The sequence below is a fragment of the Lotus japonicus genome, chromosome 3 (genome assembly GCF_012489685.1).
Source record: "Lotus japonicus ecotype B-129 chromosome 3, LjGifu_v1.2".
NCBI classification, from domain to species: domain Eukaryota; kingdom Viridiplantae; phylum Streptophyta; class Magnoliopsida; order Fabales; family Fabaceae; genus Lotus; species Lotus japonicus.
Genome location: NC_080043.1, coordinates 80,654,212 through 80,673,629, shown reverse-complemented (window position 1 = coordinate 80,673,629; position 19,418 = coordinate 80,654,212). Strand labels below are relative to the sequence as shown.

Sequence of the window (19,418 nt, the reverse complement as noted above, 5' to 3'; positions counted from 1 at the left end):
GTTGAAAAATGAAGACAACGTACATAAACCTTTTGGAGGAAAAATAGTAATACTTGGAGGTGATTTTAGACAAATACTACCTGTAATAACTAGAGGAAGCAAACAGGAAGTTGTGGAAGCTACTGTAAACTCTTCATCATTGTGGAAGCATTTTAAAGTTATGAAACTATCTAAGAACATGCGTCTAACCGCAGCTGAGACGGTTGATGAAGCAAAAGAAATCCAGGAGTTTGCATATTGGATTCTTAAAATTGGAAATGACGATCATTCTGATTCCAGAGCATGAAAGTATGATGTTCAAATCTCGCCAGATCTGCTCATCCCAATTAGTCCCGACCCATTAATGGAATTGATCACACAAAATAAAAGACCCGCAATCCTTTTAAGATAGAGCAATATTCGCCGCTAAACTGGAGGTAGTTGAAATGATAAACACTTACATGCTTGGCATGGTAGCTGCACCATAACATGAATATCCGAGCTCCGACTCTACCTTGCGATCTGATGAGGATTCTGAAATCCGGGGTGAGTGGGTTACTATAGAATTTTTGAACGACACAAAAAGTTCAGAAATCCCTAACCACAAACTATTATTGAAAGTAGGTACTGCAATCATGCTTTTGAGAAATATAGACCGAGCAGTAGGTTTACCCAATGGAACCAGGTTAATTGTGGATGAACTTGGTGAACGTGCTATTGGTGCAACTGTTATCACGGGAACAAATGCTAATGACAAAGTACACATTTCAAGAAAGAACCAAATCCATTCTAATTCCAAATTTCCAATTAAATTTAGAAGAAGACAGTTTTCAATTGCAATATGCTTCACGATGACCATAAATAAAAGCAAGGACAAACACTATCTCAGGTTGGACTCTTCCTTTTGAGGCTCGTCTTCACTCATGGTCAGTTATATGTACCTCTCTCTACAATACGCTCAAGAAAGGGTCTTAAACTTTGTATAATGGATGCAAAGATGGCACCCGCGCGGGGTGGGGACATGGAGTGCCTCTCCACTCCCCATCCCCGCATCCCTTCTCTGTCCCCAACCTTAGTCTCTATCCCCGTGGCGGGGTGAACCCCACCTCCCCATAGGTCCCACGGATCCCCATAGGGATCACCAATATATCATTAGAAATAAAATAAAAAATACATAAATTTATACCTGGACCACAAATGTTTAAATATAGAAACCACATATTTTTTTACCTCAATAACATTTTTATCTTCATTAAAAATATGTTTTTCAAACTGAAATTTTGAAGTACCTAATCGGCTACGTTTATGATCCTTTTTATTTTTTTATTAGCTACTTGACTTTATTATTAAGGGTATTTTTGAATTTTTACCTATGCACATGGGGCGGGGAGGGTGATCCCCACCCCCATCCCCAAATTTGTCTCGGGGGGATTTCGTTCACACCCCACCCTCACGAGAAAAAAAATTCTCCAAGATCGGGTCCCCAAACGGGGCAATCCCACAGGATCCCCACATGCAGGTGAAAATTATCATCCCTAACCGAATGAGTCGGGAAAACAACATACCGGTACTGTTAATGTAGTGTTTAAGGAAGTTTTTAAAATTGTTTGATATATACAACACAATTTCATTTATTTATTTCATTTTTCTCCTCATATATTATTATACGGTTGACTTATACACAATTGACTTATTTATAATTTAAATTATATATATGAAAACAAATTTATTTATAAAAAAAATTCTATCATAAAATTCCGTGCAACGCACGGGTTATTGCACTAGTATATATTTTATTTTTGGTAAAGCCTGATGATTTTTCATGAATTTGTTTTTGTTGAATAGATGAAAGCTAAAAACAATGAAGAAAAAAACTAAATACGACTCGCACAACAACATTGATCCAAGGCAAGCACCAGACTCAATTTAGTCTGGGGCAAAATTTGAAGACCAAATTTAATGTCTCCTACTTTCATTACCAATTTTCAATAATTAAGATGAAATTTTGAAAAATATCTCTTCCCGTGGTATAATTTTATAAAAAATAATTTTATTTTAAAAAATATTAGTTATCAATTTTATCTTATCTTTTTAATTAAATATAAAAGATTGAAATATTTTCAGAAATAAAATATGAATAACTTATCATACTAGAGATTAGATTTGTAATATATATACCTGCATGTTGTGGACTAAACTCCAAACTTTTGGATGAGAGACTCTATGCAGGTCCTACCGGAACCAACCCATCACCCCACATATAACTATTCTTTTAATATTTGTGAGTAATTCAAAATAACACTTAAATAAAGAAATAAAAGGAATAATAAATATTTAAGAGGGGTAACTCAGCTGGCAACGCAGACTGAGTGTGTGAGAATATCTCTCGGGTTCGATCCCCACACAATACACTCTAGGGGAGAGATGAAGAGCCTTAACTATAACTAAATTCCGAATCTGACGGCATCCAAAAGATGACCGGGAAACAAATGTTTATAAAAAAAGAATAATAAATATTTATTGATAAATTACTCTTTTTTTTAGCGTCATTGATAAATCACTCATAATACTAAATGATTGAAATAATTTTACTGAGTCATTTGAGTTACTTATTATTTCATAAATCATAATACAACACCTTATAATTTATTTTACTTACTGTATTTTATTTGGAGAATTGTCTAAATCACTAAGTACACATGTGGTAAAATCATCTAGTTGTGGTGGTTCAATAATAGTTTACATATGTCTTAAGAAACTCTAGCTGATAATATATGTTAAAATATTATTAGATCACATAAAACTATGATGATTTTATCTCGTTACTTGGAACGATTTAGACAACCATTTTATTTGAACATTAATAATTGATTTTTCCATCAACCACGGGTTTATGTTTTCATATTTTATTTGAATAGTTACTTTTATAGCGCATATGTTTGGATTTATGGTGGCTATATAACCCCAAAAGCTACTAAAATGAAATGGTCTTAAAAAAGAATGGTTGTAAGCAAATTAATGTATAAAAGGACTGGGAGATATGCAACCTTCACATGATCTCCTATCTCCTAAATCTGGTGGAGGCTTTGCATCAGCAGGATACTAATAATTTGGAGTGACACAACAATTGACATCAACATGTATAGTGGTTCTAGAAGAATCTTTTTCCCAATTAATGAAAGAACAAAAAATAAGTGGTCCTCGAATCTCAACAAAATATGCTAGTTAGGTGGTTTGGGTGGGATCTCATTGACAACATGTTAACCTGAAACTATAACAAAAGAATCATTAATAAGTATATGTAACAGACAATTCAAGATCGGGTGGTGAAAGTAGAGGCTCCACCAATGGTTGCTACAATAAGGTAATATCCCCATAAATGGCACCATCTCTTTCAACGCTCCGTATACAACAACTTCTGAAGATACTGTTGTTGGTTGCAGGAACTAAATTTTGAATTTTAGAATTACTAGAGCTGCCAAAGTGGCTGTGGGATGAATTGAGGTGTGAATATATAACTTTCCTTTTACTGATTATGCTTTGTAAATTGTAACCATGAGATGATAATGAATTACCCATATTTCTTCCTTTTCTAGTAAACATGTTCAAGATTTTTTTGAACTAAAATGTTCAAATTGAATCATAATGATCTCTTTCCTTTTCATGAAGTAAAGACAAGCGCTAAAAGGCAAATGGTAATTAGCTTCCCTCTTGCTTTACAAAAGCAATGCACTTTAAGTAAGATAGAGACAACCAGCGCTTCCTTTGCTGCATGAAGTCATGAACTTTGATTCCCCTGTGGCTGAATTGTGTACATGAATCCAAGATCCAAATTACTCATGCAAAAAATGTAGTTTTGGCTCTTGGATTAACTAAATGTGTTTTAACTTTCATTTCAACCGTAACATAAGCACTGTATTACAGAAAAATTGTTCGCAAGATGTTAATTACTGGTTTCAGAGAAAAAATAAAACATTAAAATGTAAGACGGTAAGGTGCACACAGTACTTTGTTACTACTTCAGATACAGCAGCAGCTAGCTAGCTTCATGTATCCACCTCACAAACTGGAGAACCAAGAATAGGAACTTGACCCACAACACCTTTCTTCAAGCCCAACAACAGATCACACTTAACATACAACCAATAATGTGCAGATTTTATGTCACCAGTCTTCCACCTCAACCTGCCAAGAAACTCCAGTTTCACTCCCACTGCTCCATACGTCTCATCCATCACCAACCCATTCGACACATCCGGCGAAACCGGCACCGGCACCGGCACGCCTCCAATCTCCGGCGACAGTGACACGGCACTGTGCTTCTCCAGGTAGAGCGGCGGCAGCATAATATGTGGGGTGATGGGTTGGTTCCGGTAGGACACGAAGGCAGAGAGCCTATCGATGTAGAAGGAGACGCGCTTGTTCGGGTTCCTGATGAAGACAGTGAACTGCATGGAGATGGACATGAATGGCGGAGAAGTTGTGTTGAGGCCGAAGATGGTGGCGCTGGCTACTTTGAAGTGGGGTTTGGAGGGTTTGTAGGCAAGCCAGACAATGAGGATTATGATGCCGAGTAAGAGAAAGAAGAGGGTGATGCCTATGCAGTGTTGACGTTTGGGAGCATTGGGTACTCTGTTTCGCCAAGGCATGCCTTTGTTGTCCATGTAGCCTTGTTGTGGGGTCATTTTTCCAGGGAAATGTTGATATTGGACTTGGGGGTGCAGGGTTGGGTCTTCTTGGTGGTGTTGTACCTGCACTTCTGCCATTTGTGTTTAGTGTGTATGAAACTTGGCTTTTGTTAGGGCAATCTGGAACAAGAAAGAGTGGTGGTGAACAAGTGAAAAAGTGAAAGGAAAATCCATAAATAGAACTGGAGATGGAGCAGGGAGGTTTGGAATTGGGTTGCTTGGAATCAAAGTATAAGCGCCCCACTCTTGTTCTAGTTTAGATCTCAAGGGTTGATCATTGATCTTATTACTGTACATTATGCTACATGCTTTACTTTTTCTGTTTTGTGCCTTGCTTTCTCTTTAGTGAAGCTTCTTTTCTTTACTTCTACTAACGAATCAGCAAGAGAATATTAATATTCAACATAATTAATAAATATAGCATATACATGGGTAAAACCAAAACTTCACAAGTATTCCACTACATAATTACAATCCTAAATTTACAAGCTGGCATTTGAAAATAAAAAGACAGATAAACATTGGAATGTTTACACTACTCTTCTATCTCCTTAGTGACATTAACTAATGCCTAAAGAAAAACAGATACCACCCCATACACACTCCACCCTACATCTAATCAATATTAATGCGAATCAATGCTAAAGTCAGCTATTACTTACTACTAATTTAGAAAGAACAAGTTTCATGAATCACCACCAGCATCAGTGGCCGGATTATCATCAGATACTTGGCATACAAATTGTCCCTTTACCCGAGGGCGCTGCTCTGCAAATTTTTTCCGACTTTGATATCGAACCTGTACAAAATATTAGAGCAATATGATCTACAGGAAAACATGCCAGAGGCAATTCCATAGTAACTAAACCATAGATATATATATTTACTAGAAATATTTTCAAATATAGCACAGCAATGGCCATAGTACCTTTTTCACATAACATCTCTCTTTCCGCTTCAGTAGATACTTTGTAAGAGCTGCTTCTCTATGACTGGAGCGATGAGCATCAATCAATCTAAATCCACCATGAGTATAGCAACCACCATTACTAAAACTTTCAGAACCACCATCACTAAAACTTTCAGGGTTGTTCTTAGATACTACAGCTGAAGTAGAATTTCCATCATCTCCACTTCCATATGTACTACTGTTTATATGATTTGCCGTATCTGGGCATAAATCATTAGCACACTGACTCATTGCAGGAAAATCATGTCTTGTATGATCCATGTTAATTTCATCATGTACATTTTGATTAAGAGAAGTGAAGTTAGCATCATCTGGACAGTAATTATTTTGGCTTGAGTTGTGACTTTGATTGGATTGGGAAGAGATACTTGAGGGAAAGGGAGAACTTTCCTTTTGGCAAACTGGTTTCGGTTTCCATATGGGATGAACAGCAGATTGTGCATGGAACACAGAATTATAGACATTAGTGATCATATTCTCTTGACTTTGATTTGAGCCACCATTCAAACAACTATTATCAGCAGTAATTGCAGCTAATTTATAAGACTTATGAGAATCACAATTTGCATTTACTTTGGCAGATGTAACCAGTGGTGTTGAAAAAGGAGACTGCAACAACTTACTGCCATTATACCTGCATATAAAATTTGCCACACATAGTTAGAAAAGCTGTATAGTCACAACTTAGAATAATTTCACAACAATTTCTGAATGTCAACAGAAAAAATACAACTGAATGAAAGATGGTATACTGATTTCTCATCACCCAAGAATGAAAGTTCAACACGGTACAGTTTTACACAAAAGATATTATATGATGCCAGGTTTTCATGTTTTCATATTAGTTAAGTTCTTAAGAAGTCCCAAGAAAATAGTGACCTCACCGAGAAAAGGCAGAAGCATTTGAATGGTTTAATCTTTGCCATTCTCCAGTTGCTTCACTTTGTTTTTCACATGAGCTGTCGGGAAAATCTCTTCTTAAAGAAAGCTTCAATTGTGTATCAGAATCAAACTTGGTCATGTTACCACCATCAAGACAACAGTTTTCACTTTTGTGCTTTGGAGGATTTTCAACTGTGGCAATAAAGTTAATATCTCCTCTAGAAGGCTCTACCAGCTCATGACTCCACCCATGTATCTCGGTGTCAATATTAGGATTGTCTTTGCTTAACTCATCTCTGAAAATTTTATCCTGGTTTTCAAATTCAGCAGAATCATCATCTTGCTCTAGCTTTAAATATGTCGATTTAGAAGTTCTGTTGCACCTTGCAGTCTCTGATGCAAACATAACTGATTTTTCTGCAGTAAATGTGTTTAGAGATTACACATGTCAATAACTAACAAAATTATAATTACTCTAAGTTTCTAACCAACATAGTCAATGAGAGAAACTAAGTACCTTCTGTTTCATCATCATGCTTAGTTGACTCCCTTTCAAATTTGGTAAACTTTTCATGCTTCTCCACATCAACGTTGCTCGATTTTGAAGATATATTCAACTGAGACGGATCCTGCATATTTTCCATTCCTGCACTTTCAGCTTCCACAAATGTTGATGTACATGTGCTCTGCACAAGAGTTGGCAAAACTTCTAGTTTCTTCTATTTGAAATCTCATCAAGCCAACCATATCTAGAAAGTAAATTATCCTTAAGCTAAGCTATTTTGCAGATGCATTTGTGAAATTTAGGTTGCCTAAGCATAAATAGAATTTCAGAAACAAATCGGCTAAATTAAAAGTTGAACACCACACATCAAACATATAGAAGTGCATAACAAATGACATATAAAAATTGGGTCCGAGGAACTTACTTTACCCTCACTCAATTTCTCACTGCATTCACTATTTTTCTTTGAGGAATTCACAGTGCCACCCGATTGATTGCACGCCTGCGGAAATGCTGTATTTTGAGGAACGCTGCTAACCTGTATAAATAACATATAATGGAGGAAGAAAAAAAAAAGGTCAAGTTAATATATGCTAAATTAGTAAGCCACAACAAAAGAAGAAGAAAATACAAATGCAAAAGCATGACATACAGCCTTTCTTCTCCATACATGCTGCCACAAATTGGTAAGCTCATTTTTCCTAACTGGTTTGATAAGAAAATCAGCTGCACCTTTTAACATGCATTTCAACACCATGCTAACTGAATCCTGAGAAGACATCACTGCACAGCCCATGAGAATAAACCTGATCCTATTAGTCATATTGTCAAATAACCAATTATCCCAAAAGCTTAAGTTGTTGGGTAAGGGTCACATAAATGATTTTATATTATTATTTTTAACACGCTCCCTCACGCAAGAGCTCATTTAGGCTTGAAGCGTGGAGTATGCACAAACCCACCTACTCTGGATGACCGCTTGGTCATAGAGGCTCTGATACCGTATTAAGCAATCAATTATTCCAAAAGCTTAAGCTACTAAGTAAGGATCACATGAACTGTTCTATATTATTATTTCTAACACATATATAACAAGCATTCATTAAAATTAAGAACACACAGAGAACAAATCAACATACTTATCACAGGAATGTTTTTGCACACATCATGCTCCATGATCATAGAAAGTAGAGCAAATCCAGATATTTCTGGCAACTCCAATTCTGTCAATATGAGATCTATCTCAGGTCCCTTACTCTTCAACGCTTCCCATGCCTTTAATCCGTTAGAAACCGTAACAACTGCAAGAAAGAAAAATTACCAATAAGAACAATCACCACCACCACCACCGTAACCTGATAGATCGAAGAAGAACCTCTACCTCTGTAACTGCATTTTCTGAGAAGTGCGGAAATGATATGGCGAGTTGAATGATCGGGTTCGACGAGGAGGATTGTGAGCTCCACTTGTGGTAGAAACGTGTCACACCTAACCACCTCAGCAGAACGACCACCACCCCCACCACCGTTGCCGTCGTCATTCTTCTGCTGCTGCTCCATGGTTCTGTTCAAATTCGCTGCTACTTCATCCATTGTTGAACAAGCTACATTCCACACAGCGAGAAACGAAGAACCCTAACGGTTTCGAAGAAGAGGAAAATTCGGTGAAGATTGGTTGAATTCGCAGGAATCGATTATTGGAAACCGCGATTTGAGTTCAGATTAAGTGATTAACTACTCTCAGTTGAGCGCGAACGAAAATCGCTGAAAATATCTTCGATTCTTCTTCGATGAATCAATAGCGGGCTTGTTACTGGAGGGTGACGTGGCTGAATTTGGGCCATTGGTTTTTTTAATATTAAGTTTTGGATGTTAAGTGGACACGTGTTTGTCTTGAAGCTCTCTGAAGCAGATATTTTTCTGAACAAGGTCACATCCCATTTGACTATGGGTTTAATCATGTGGTGAGGAGAGTCACACGTGGAGTGTTTCAAATTTTATTTAGATTATCTAAGGGGTTGTTTTGCTTATCCATAGGTGACACATTATCCAAAGGTGCAATAAGATCCATTCACCCTCAAACTACAACTTTTTCCCACTAAAGAATAATTCTACTTAGATCTCTCCATCACATATTTTATTGTTCATATTTCTATTTTCTCTTCATATTTTTCTAAGGTGGGGTGAAAAAGAGAGATGAACAAAATATAATTTAAAAATATTAATCAAACTTCACCCTCGAGAAGAAAGAAAAGTTAAAAATGTAATGAGTAGTGTAATCACGAAAGAAAATGGGATGAAAAAGGAAGTGTAAACAAAACTGTTTCCAAAAATGAATATAAATGTATTATTAAAGAATATAAATGTATTGTTAAATGACTAAAGGATCAATTTTGTACACAAAAGTTATACTCTCAAACCATTTTATTCCTAGAACTAGGAAATTGTGTTAAAAAAGAGTAATGATTTATTCTCCTATTGTATCCTCCTATATACTACACTAGTACTTTTTACCCGTGCGATGCACGGGGATATTCACTTTTGGGTTTTGTGGTTTTTTTTTGTTTGTTAAATCTGTTGTTTTTATTAAATGTTTGTTTTTGTTCTTTTTGTGTTGTTGTTTTGTTTTTATCTTTTTACTTATTGTTTTAAATGATAGATTAATATTATTTTTGTCTTGATTAATTAGTACTTTGACCCGTGCGATGCACGGGAGGATTTTCATTTAAGTTTATTGTGTGAATTTATACTCTTACTACATCTGCCTGTACTTTAGTTCAAGTTCCATCTCCTGAGCTTGAAGTTCTTCTTCTGAGGGACTTTCTATTATGGTTAGTTTTGTTTTCTTTCTTGTTAATGTTCCGATGTATCAAAAAATATGTAAAAGCACAATAATTTTATTTATTTGTGGTTTTTACCCCTATTTTACTAAATGCTGCATTATTTAATTTTTTTCTATTTATAAATTTTATATTTTGTAAGTCATTTTGAACAAATTTTTTTATCAATTTGAATTATGTCAGCACAATCATTTTACGCTTCATGCTTTTTATTTAAACATTTAGAAATACTTTTTTAATTTGGAAGTCAACAATAATAAATTTCCAGCATTAAAATAAAAATTTACTTTAAAAAAAATCAACTTTCATTTTTTCGGATTTATATATTTTATAAATCATAACTAATTAATTATGTTTGTTGGAATTCCTAACTAATATTAATCGCATATTAACCACTAATTTTTTAATAAACACATATTAATCACATGTAATTGAAATAATGGTAGTGCAAAGATTTTTTCCATTAATTTATTTTTATGGAAGACAATTTAATTTTATGTTGTCATTATGTGCATGAATGTGTTGTGTGGTTTATAAATTATAAAAGAGTTTATCATGCACCGACAGTATAAATTTTTTTGGTATTCCTAATTGATATTATTCACTAATTTTTTCAATGAACACAAATTAACCACATGTAACAAAATTAGTTCTTTTCAAAAAAACAAAAACAAAATTAGTTGACAGCACCCAAAGGTTTTTTTTCTATTAATTAAGGAAGAGAGATTTTTTAACTGTCATTATGGTCATGAATGTGTGTGTTATGTTTCCATGAATTTATTATTAGAAGGAAGCAATCCTTTTAATTAAATTTAGTTTTTTTCATTATCATAATACCAATCCTTTAAATTCTCACATTAATGGTTTGAACTTCGAATCCCAACTCTTGCGAATAGAGAAAACTCATTGGCCAGCCCCCTACCACTTAGTGCGCTGACTGTGGGGCGAGGGGTTAGTCTCACGACTGTCGGCTGTGGGGATACCTTTATCGGCTGTGGAGATACCTTGATCAGACCAAATTCTCACATTAATTGACTTAAAGTGTATTTAATTTTCCTCTTTAAGAGAGATGCATTTTTACACATTTGAAAATCCTATGATCAAAAAATTATATCCTATGTAAATAAGATTTGGCTTTTCATAAACAACTTAGTTACAATAGTACTCCCTCCGTTTCAAAATAACTGTCCATTTAGAGAGAATATATGTGTTTCATAAGAGCTGTCTACTTAAAATTCCAATCAACCATTGATTGATGTTTTTCCATATAATGCCCCATAAGAAGAATAAATGAGGAGAGATAATAGTTATAGTACACTTTAAAGGGTAAAATAGAAAAACAATTATTATGTTTTAAAAAGTTAACAAAATTAATTGCATTCCTTAATATGTGTGCATCTTTCCTAAGTGGACACTTACATTGAAACGGAGGAGTACATGATAACGGAAACATTGAATCACTCAAATAAATGCTAGCATTTTAAGATACATTCATATCATCTGTTTGCTACAAAAATAAATATACAGAGACACAATGTTACCATACAACTCCTCACTCCCCATCCCCAGCTTTACACGACCATAAAAAGGAGAAAATGTAACATTTAAACCATCACACATCCCAATTCTTATGAATATGAAAAACTCATCTCACTTCAAGGCCAAAACATATTCAATCACAAAACCCAATTAAACACTTTGATTGTGAGCAAGCAGGTAAGCACTACAACTAATCATATTCAAATTTTCATAGCAACAAAGCGAAAAAAGCTATCAAAAGATAAGGTATTTTTCAGTGCTCTAAATTAGTGTCAGTGCACCTCAGCTCTCATCCATCTTATGTGTTGTAAATTAGTACCACCAGTTAACTACAATAGCGCGTTGATTTTCCTCTGAAATAACCTGAAGACATAATATAACTTCTATATTATTAAATTTATCTTCACATTCTAATCAGTAAGCAATAAGAACTCTCCTGTGTTATATTAGTTCATTTCCGCAAGCAAGACACATCAATTTTTATAACAAATGAAATAAATGTATCTGTTAAAATTAGGATATAAAAGCAAGGGTAGTCAACAAAGGAAAAACATCTAATAAGCATCAGATTTAGAAAACTTGCTCTTAAGGCTTGAGAAAATAAGCTCAGTTCGACTAACAAAGATTCATTAGACCAAGAAAATTTAAGAGATAGCAACAATATGTGTCACTCCCCATGTCCTTTCCTTAAATCTCGTTCATTTGGTGAAACTACCCCCACATTTGAAGTCAATGCCCTCCTGAAACTTTTATCAATTTCCCAATTGAAGTAAATTATAACAATCAGATACCTCCAGTTTCCAATACAAAGAATGAAGATCCTCAATGTATTCAACTGCTTCAAAAGGATCATGATCACAAATAAAACATTAAAATAGATATCAGGAAAAAAAAAAAAAGAGAACAGATACATAAACTAATACCATATGATCTGAATCACTATGCAGCGTTTCAGTTTTCTCCTAAGATAGTGGCACTATAATCATAACATATGGACATGGAATAATCTCCATATCCTTTCTTGGTTATATATTAAAAATATGGCTGCTCAATATTTTAGTCTAATAGTAAAGGATATGTACCTCAATTTCACCAAATGAGAAAGAGAAAGAGGATGTACCTCAGCGCAATTTCATTTGAGATGGTGATTTGTGCAGCAAACCTCCTACATAACAATACATGAACAAAAGGTTTTACAAATTCTTCATCTGGCTAAACATGTAAATCTTGGGTAACAAAGAGAAGAAAAGAAAGCATAAGAAATTGAATGCTCCTAATTGCTGTGTAGCATCCCAGGTTAGTGCACCAGTCACGCAGCCGCTAAAGCAGCTGAAATTGTGGTCGTCGGGGCACCATCTTCCTGCTATTCTGTGGCATTGAGGAAAACTGAAACATGCCATAAGAAATTGAACATTGGAGCATTTTTGGGTACAAACAAAACTGTTAGAAGGCATCATACACATAGTCAACGTTTTGATTATATATATGCAAAATAATCAAATTAAGAGAGCTCAAACATTGAAAATGTAAAATGATGAAACAACAAAAATGGAAAGTGATCACCTGTGAAGGAACGACAAAAAAATTAGGGGAAACAGGGTGAAAGAGAAATCGACGAAGCCAGTCCTATTTAACCAAGATGATAAGCAGATGGGGAGACTCAAAACGTTCTGCAGGTGTTGAGAGCTCAAAACATTTTCTCGGTTACGAATACAATTGTGAAGAATGAAAGTCAAAGGGTTTTTTCAAGCAAAAACTCAACAGAGATCAAAAGAACGGCTGGGATTGCATCTTTTGGAAAATAATGTTTACCTTTACCAAAATACCCATAAAGGAAATTAAATTGTAGTGCAATAGGATATTGAATTACAAACTTACCCTCTAGGCTGAAAAGCTCTTCCTTTATATAGTTTATAGATAGATGCAAACTGAATCTATGTTGTGTCTCTGGTTTTACTTAGAGAATGTAAACTGAATCTCTGTTGTCCCTGGTTTTGCTCATATGCACTCTTGTTTCCCAAGTCGATTCCATGCATTAGATAAGAATTGCCCCATGCTTGTTCATTGTTATACATTTTTAGCACAACAAAGAAATGTGTTTCACTAACTTAACTCCATTATCCTCATTACCACCCCGATGCTGGAATGGAAGAGATTTTTCTTCCCATGGCAGCATCCTTTCAAAGACAAACAAAATCCAAGCACATGTGCAAATGGCTAGCATGCCTATGGGGAAGGAGGCTGGGAAAACAACTTGGAACCTGGTCTGCAAATGCAAACAATTAATTTTTGTGGAATCAATTTGAACTTTTGAAAATAGCTTTTGATCCCTAAAGTTACTCCATCCTATTCTCAGGTGTTTCTGCTTAAATACATGAAAGTAAGCTGAAATAAACTACTACAACTAAATTATTTTGAAATCCCTATTATAAAGCATACAATCTATCCTTACAAACAACACTTTATTTCTTTTCATTTACATGAGAGATAAGATGTGTAGAATAATTGGAAACTCATACCAAAAGAAAACTTTAAATCTCCTCACCTCAATGCAATTGAGTAATTCAAAATAAAATCTAATTCTGAATGGTAGGACTTCCAATGATACATGTGAAGTCTCTGCAAGCATGATTAAATGCAAAGAAAAAATAAAAGCGTAATTCAGAAAGTGAGGTGACATGTCGGGATCCAGAGAAAGAAGGGATAATACCTTGGTGGACTGTTGCCACCGTCGCTCTATCGCCCACTCTCCCTCTCTCTTTTGGGTGCAGATCGTCGTTCTCATCGGAAGGAAGCCCTTGAAGACCTAATCAAATAGGTTCTGAACGGAAAAATGAAAATGAATTGACAAAGAGCAGAACACATCATCGTTCAAACCTGTAGAAGAAATGCAGTATGAGTTCCAGTGTACGAAGGGAAAAGAAACACAGAGAGAGTTTGTAGCAAAAGCTATACGAATTAGTGAAGAGAAGAAACAGTTCTAACCTGATTGCCAAACCTCAGCAATCTAGTTCTAACCTGATTGCCAAACCTCAACAATCTTCTCCATCACGATCAGGGAAAAAAAGGGAAACGATATCAGTCCTGAATCCTACCATATCACAAACGAAATCAGATAATTTCTTTCTAAATTAACAGCACAACACCACCAGAGATGAAATACACACCTGGTCGCAGATGAAGCCCATGATGAAGGTTTTCCAGACAGCGGTGGAAGGGCGAGGGAGGGTGTCGAGGAGGTGCTGAAATCAGTGGCAAACACGGAAAAGCAGTGTGTCTGAGAGAAGGTTTTAAACGACTTGAAACCTAGAAACGGCTGAGAGAAGGAGAAAAGGTAGAAGGTAAGGTGAAAGGGGAAGCGTCTGTTTACAGTTTTGAAACTGAAAAGCATTTCACTAATTTAATAAATCTATTGAATGAAAGAAGGAATGAAATTGATATGAATGAACGGCTGAGATCAAACCTGAGTGAAATAAAATGACTTTTTACAAAAATATCCATACCCAGCTCTCATAGATATTGGAATAAATTGCTGAAGGACTTTTTTGCCCCTAAGGCTGCAAAACTTTGCTTTTATATATATTATAGATAGATGAAAAAAATAATTAAATAATTAAATGAAAAACTTATGTATTTAGCGTCTTGGAAGTGTGGAGTGCCTGTTGGCTTGGCAATCCTACATGGACTTGGACTCCACATGCCACACAACACTTAACTTGCCACATAAGCATTTATGTTAAGCTCACCAACGAAAGCGAGCTCAGGGACTATCATGTTCGACGTTTGAATATTTAGGTTTTTTTAGATTATTTTATTATTTTATGGACGAAATCATTAGTGAGAAAAAAAGTTAATGAGACAAAACTGATGATTTACTCAAAGATAAACATTAATAAAAGTGAGCACACTTGTTATAACTCATGAGAAGTTATGTGTTTTTTTTTTGAAAATTCCTGCAATTCAATTAAAATTGGACTAGCACTGAGGCTAAAACATCCGCAATTACATAAGGAACAACTTGTGGGGAAACTTGTTCCATCCACCCCAAATTAGCGAACGATGAGGCCCTCCTAGATAGAAAATCCGCAACGGTGTTGCCTGGACGAAAAAAAAAAGAGTCACAAAATCAAAAGAACGATAAAGAAAAATGCAGTCCTTAACAATAGAAGCCATATAAGAATCGTCATCATGAGGCTTTTTTCATCTCTAAAATAACTGGAGACAATCTATTTCAAATCAAACACGCTGAAAGTCAAGTTGAGAAGCCAAACCCATCACTCATCGAAGGGCCAACACTCTGCCAAAACCTGGGAGGGAGCCATCATTGGAAAACTAGCCACCGATGCAAGCACCAGCCCCTCATAGTCTCGAGTCACACATGAAAAGTTATATGTTGAAAAGACCTTTCAAGACAGATTTGCCCCATAAAAAAACCACATGTACAATCCTTTTCTTTTATTTTAGATTAGTCGCACATACTCCAAACTAAGTTTAAAATTAATTAAACATAGTCCAAAATAAAGAAGTGAAAATGGAACTTCAAACATATATTTTTTATGTATACACGCAACTCCACTTGTATCCCAATTATAAATATGGAATAGGGAAAATCTATTTTGCTATTTCCCAGTAGTAAAATGTTTTTTTCATGTGAAATGTTGATAAATTTCTATGTCAATGTATTTTTATAATTGGACTATATTTTTAAAAAGAAAATATCAATCAATATGATCTGACCTGATCTGCTCGTGGGCCTGATGAACCGAGAGAGGACCTTGATGCTTCAATGAAATGGACCGGCAGATTATTCACCAATGATATAAGCCAACTCAAGGGGAAATGCTTACAAAAAAAAAACCTCAAGGGGAAATATTCTGTAATTTATGGTTTCATGGACTCATATAGGTGAGGACATGATTACATGAAAGAAGATAATAAGAGCACGAGTGGTTATGTTTTTCAATTGTGTAATACTGCATTCTAATGGAGTTCAGAGAAGCAACTGGTTGTGGCTCTAACATCATGTAAGATAGAACAATTTTGTTGCATCATTAGGTGCACTTAAAAGTTACGTGGCTTTATCAACGATGTGTAGCATAACTTGTAGATAGTTGAGGTCTTAAAGCATTTAGTTCAGGGGTTCGATCACTGGGCAGTGAGTGTGCAGTAGCATTTATTGGGAGAGATCTACCCACTTAATGTGATCTTCGAGTCTCTAGGGATTAATCTCATGACTATCGGTCGTGGGATACTTGGGAAAAAAAATTTATGTGGCTTTAAAACATTATTGGAGTAGAGGCATCGGAGTGGAGCAACCTATGGTGTTGGGTGTAGATAATGTTTCAGCAGTAAACTCCAGAAAGAATCCAATTTCACAGGACCAACCATGTAAAGATCATCTTTCACTATTTGAGAAATTAAGTGAATAAAGGGGAAATTGAGCTGGTCTACTGCAGTATAGAAGAACAAGTGGCTGATGCCCTAACTTAACCATTAAAGTGTGATAGGTTTATGTTGCTAAGAGAGAAATTAGATATAATGTCACTTGAAATTTTGAACTACGGGGTAGATTAAGTATAATTCATAATTTTAGTTAGAATTAGCAGTTACAACTTACAATTGTTGTAATTTTGGTCAAAATTTCCAAACATGCTGGCGTAAAATGACCTCAAGTTGTACACAGCAAAACTACTTCAATGGCCTTGAAGGCGTAGCTATCATTATAAGTTTAACCAGCTCATACTCACATGATACATACCAACTAACATGGCATCTGTTTAAAAATATTAAAGCTTTACTCTTGTAACATGCAAATGGCTAATCATGTTCTAAATTTCAATACTCAGCAATAGTGGCCGTGTTAAATTCAAAACTTAATTTGATTCTACTACTACAGCATATTTTTGCATGTTTGGAACATCACTAAACTATCACGTTAGTACAGGAAAAGTTACTTCTTGTCGCATCCAGAAAGTAGAATTGATTCCGTCTCACTAGAAGCAAAACCAAACATGCACTTACTCATTGCAATTTGATGTAAAACCAAAAAAGAGCATGAATCATATGTTGATGCAACTGCCACAGTTATAAGGCCCCTTCTTCTTTGAGCTTACATTTCCTAGTTAAGGAAGCTCCACAAATCTGTTTCTAACTCTCAGCTACATACACTTGCAATCTTCCTCCATGTGAAAAACCAAAATTGATGCCATCTTTACGCAGGCACTGAAATCCCGGTTAAGGCTCAGTCCTCTGTGCGCCCTCTCTGACTACAATAGTACGGCCATAAAATTCCTGCAAGAAAGATCAAACTAAGTAACAAACAGAAACAAATGAAACAACATTACTGAAGAAGTGGAAGCAGAATTTACTGTTCCATTAAGAGACATTGCTGCATCACGTTCAGCCTCTGATTCAAAGGAGAGAAACGCATAGACCCGGGCTTTCCCTTGTTTACGATCATGCAACACTCTAACACTAAGCACATTCCCAAATCTGATAAAATGATTTCTCAACTGCTCAGGTTTAACAACCCTAGCAAGATTGCCCACATACAACTTATGAGGAGCTTCATAGTAAAATGTTCTCTTGGGAGAAGCGTACATTTCCCCCGCATTCGCATTGGCATCCGTCCTTTCAAGACTCATCTCAACTGAAAATTTAACCCGCAATTCGCGCCCCCCAACATCCTAAAAAAATGAAAGTGAAATTCAGATCAGAAATCAAAATCAATGGCACAGTGAATCCAACACAAACAGTGAGACAAATTCAGAGTACTAACTGATCCATCCAATGCAGCAATTGCACTTTTTGCTGAGTTTATGGATTCCATTATGACATAACCACATCCCCTACTTTCACCAGTCTCAGCATTTCTGGAAACCTGCAAGTTAAAATACAATAGATCATTCCAATTCCATACTTCCAAACAATTATCATATCAAACTACACTCACTTGAATCACTCACTTCTGAATTGCTGATTCAGAATTCAGACTGCAACTCTTGAAAATTAAAATAAACTTTTATGCAGGGTCGTTAATGGCGGATAGCGTAGTGTAGCAGCAAGCCCAAAAAACGCTATTTTAAGTGCTATTGATGCAAATATCGGACAATAGCAGCAAATAGCGGTGAACCCCTAGGGCGCTACGTTATAGCTCGCTATTAACAAGCCTGCTCTTATGACAAATTTTTTAATAAAAGCTTGTAACTTTGGGTTACACATAGAAATTCAAGAAACCCCAAATGATAACTTTAACAAGAAAAATCAAAGGAACAATAAAAAACATGAAAAAATGAAAAAAAAAAAAAAGGCATGAACCTCAACAGATATAATGGTTCCATAAGGCTTGAACAAATCAAGTAGGTGAGCAGCGTTGCAGCTTCTGGGAAGATTGCAGACATAGATTTCACAGGGTCCTCTGGGCCTCCTCTGCGGTGGTTGCTGCTCCTCCTCCTCATTCTTGAAAACGTCGTCGTTTTGAGTGTTGAGAGATTTTTCTCCGTTAACCGCTTCTGGAATCGCTGCCGCCACAAAAAGGGTAGGTTTCCATGTAGAAGGTTGTAGAATTGTGGTTGTGGAGAATAAGCAGGGATCACAGTTTGGGTGTCTGAAATGTGAAACGAAGGGTTTGGATGAAGGTGGTGGTTGGGGTTTGTGGTTGAAGGTTAGAGCTGAAGAGGGAGAGGGGAAAGAAGGTAGCAGAGCTAGTGCCATGAGCCCAGAATGAGAGGGAGGGTCACTGGCTTAGAGCTCACTGCTGAGTGGGTCATGCCAACTGTTTATACTTTATATACATACACAATTAACATTTCTAATTAGAGTTGCAATTTTTTTTAATTGTCTTGAACATAATTTTCATGGTACATACTCACATGACATTTTTCTTTTACAACAATGTTAAGTCGCAGACCACTTTGTGTTGTTCAGACGCTCATTTTGTGAAGGTCTGAAAAACTTAAATAAACATGTTGTGTGACGGTCTAAAACCACCACAAACGTGCGGTGTCTGCATATGTT

The 19,418-nt window shown here is 35.7% G+C and overlaps 3 protein-coding genes and 1 long non-coding RNA gene across 13 annotated transcripts; all 4 read right to left on the bottom strand.

Annotated features, from left to right (window-relative positions):
• Positions 1-3,926: 3,926 nt before the first annotated feature.
• Positions 3,927-5,466, bottom strand: LOC130746346 (NDR1/HIN1-like protein 12). Its single transcript, XM_057598945.1, has 2 exons — positions 5,330-5,466; positions 3,927-4,787 (listed from the first exon to the last, which is right to left on the bottom strand). Exon 2 carries the CDS (start codon positions 4,743-4,745, stop codon positions 4,026-4,028), a length of 720 nt encoding a protein of 239 aa, XP_057454928.1. The 5' UTR covers positions 4,746-4,787; positions 5,330-5,466; the 3' UTR covers positions 3,927-4,025.
• LOC130746345 (two-component response regulator-like APRR9) lies at positions 5,039-8,836 on the bottom strand. Of its 2 annotated transcripts, none has more exons than XM_057598944.1 (8): positions 8,406-8,836; positions 8,164-8,325; positions 7,677-7,807; positions 7,449-7,562; positions 7,037-7,148; positions 6,522-6,936; positions 5,596-6,271; positions 5,039-5,466 (listed from the first exon to the last, which is right to left on the bottom strand). In XM_057598944.1, exons 1-8 carry the CDS (start codon positions 8,614-8,616, stop codon positions 5,353-5,355), a joined length of 1,935 nt encoding a protein of 644 aa, XP_057454927.1. In that variant the 5' UTR covers positions 8,617-8,836; the 3' UTR covers positions 5,039-5,352. The 2 variants fall into 2 exon arrangements, with proteins under 2 accessions (XP_057454927.1, XP_057454926.1); XM_057598943.1 differs by having other exon boundaries at positions 7,037-7,205; positions 8,406-8,835.
• A 2,936-nt stretch (positions 8,837-11,772) lies between these two features.
• LOC130746344 (uncharacterized) lies at positions 11,773-14,877 on the bottom strand. 9 transcript variants are annotated; one of them, XR_009022100.1, is made up of 5 exons: positions 14,570-14,874; positions 14,388-14,493; positions 14,113-14,279; positions 13,948-14,021; positions 11,774-13,663 (listed from the first exon to the last, which is right to left on the bottom strand). It is a non-coding gene; the product is annotated as an uncharacterized LOC130746344 (long non-coding RNA). The 9 variants fall into 9 exon arrangements; XR_009022098.1 differs by having other exon boundaries at positions 11,774-13,668; positions 14,570-14,873; XR_009022099.1 differs by having other exon boundaries at positions 11,773-13,663; positions 13,948-14,279; positions 14,570-14,876.
• Positions 14,878-15,320: 443 nt separating this feature from the next.
• LOC130746343 (28 kDa ribonucleoprotein, chloroplastic) lies at positions 15,321-19,176 on the bottom strand. Its single transcript, XM_057598942.1, has 4 exons — positions 18,720-19,176; positions 18,181-18,282; positions 17,771-18,088; positions 15,321-17,693 (listed from the first exon to the last, which is right to left on the bottom strand). The coding sequence occupies exons 1-4, from the start codon at positions 19,113-19,115 to the stop codon at positions 17,637-17,639; spliced, it is 873 nt and encodes a 290-aa protein (XP_057454925.1). The 5' UTR covers positions 19,116-19,176; the 3' UTR covers positions 15,321-17,636.
• Between the last annotated feature and the right edge of the window lie 242 nt (positions 19,177-19,418).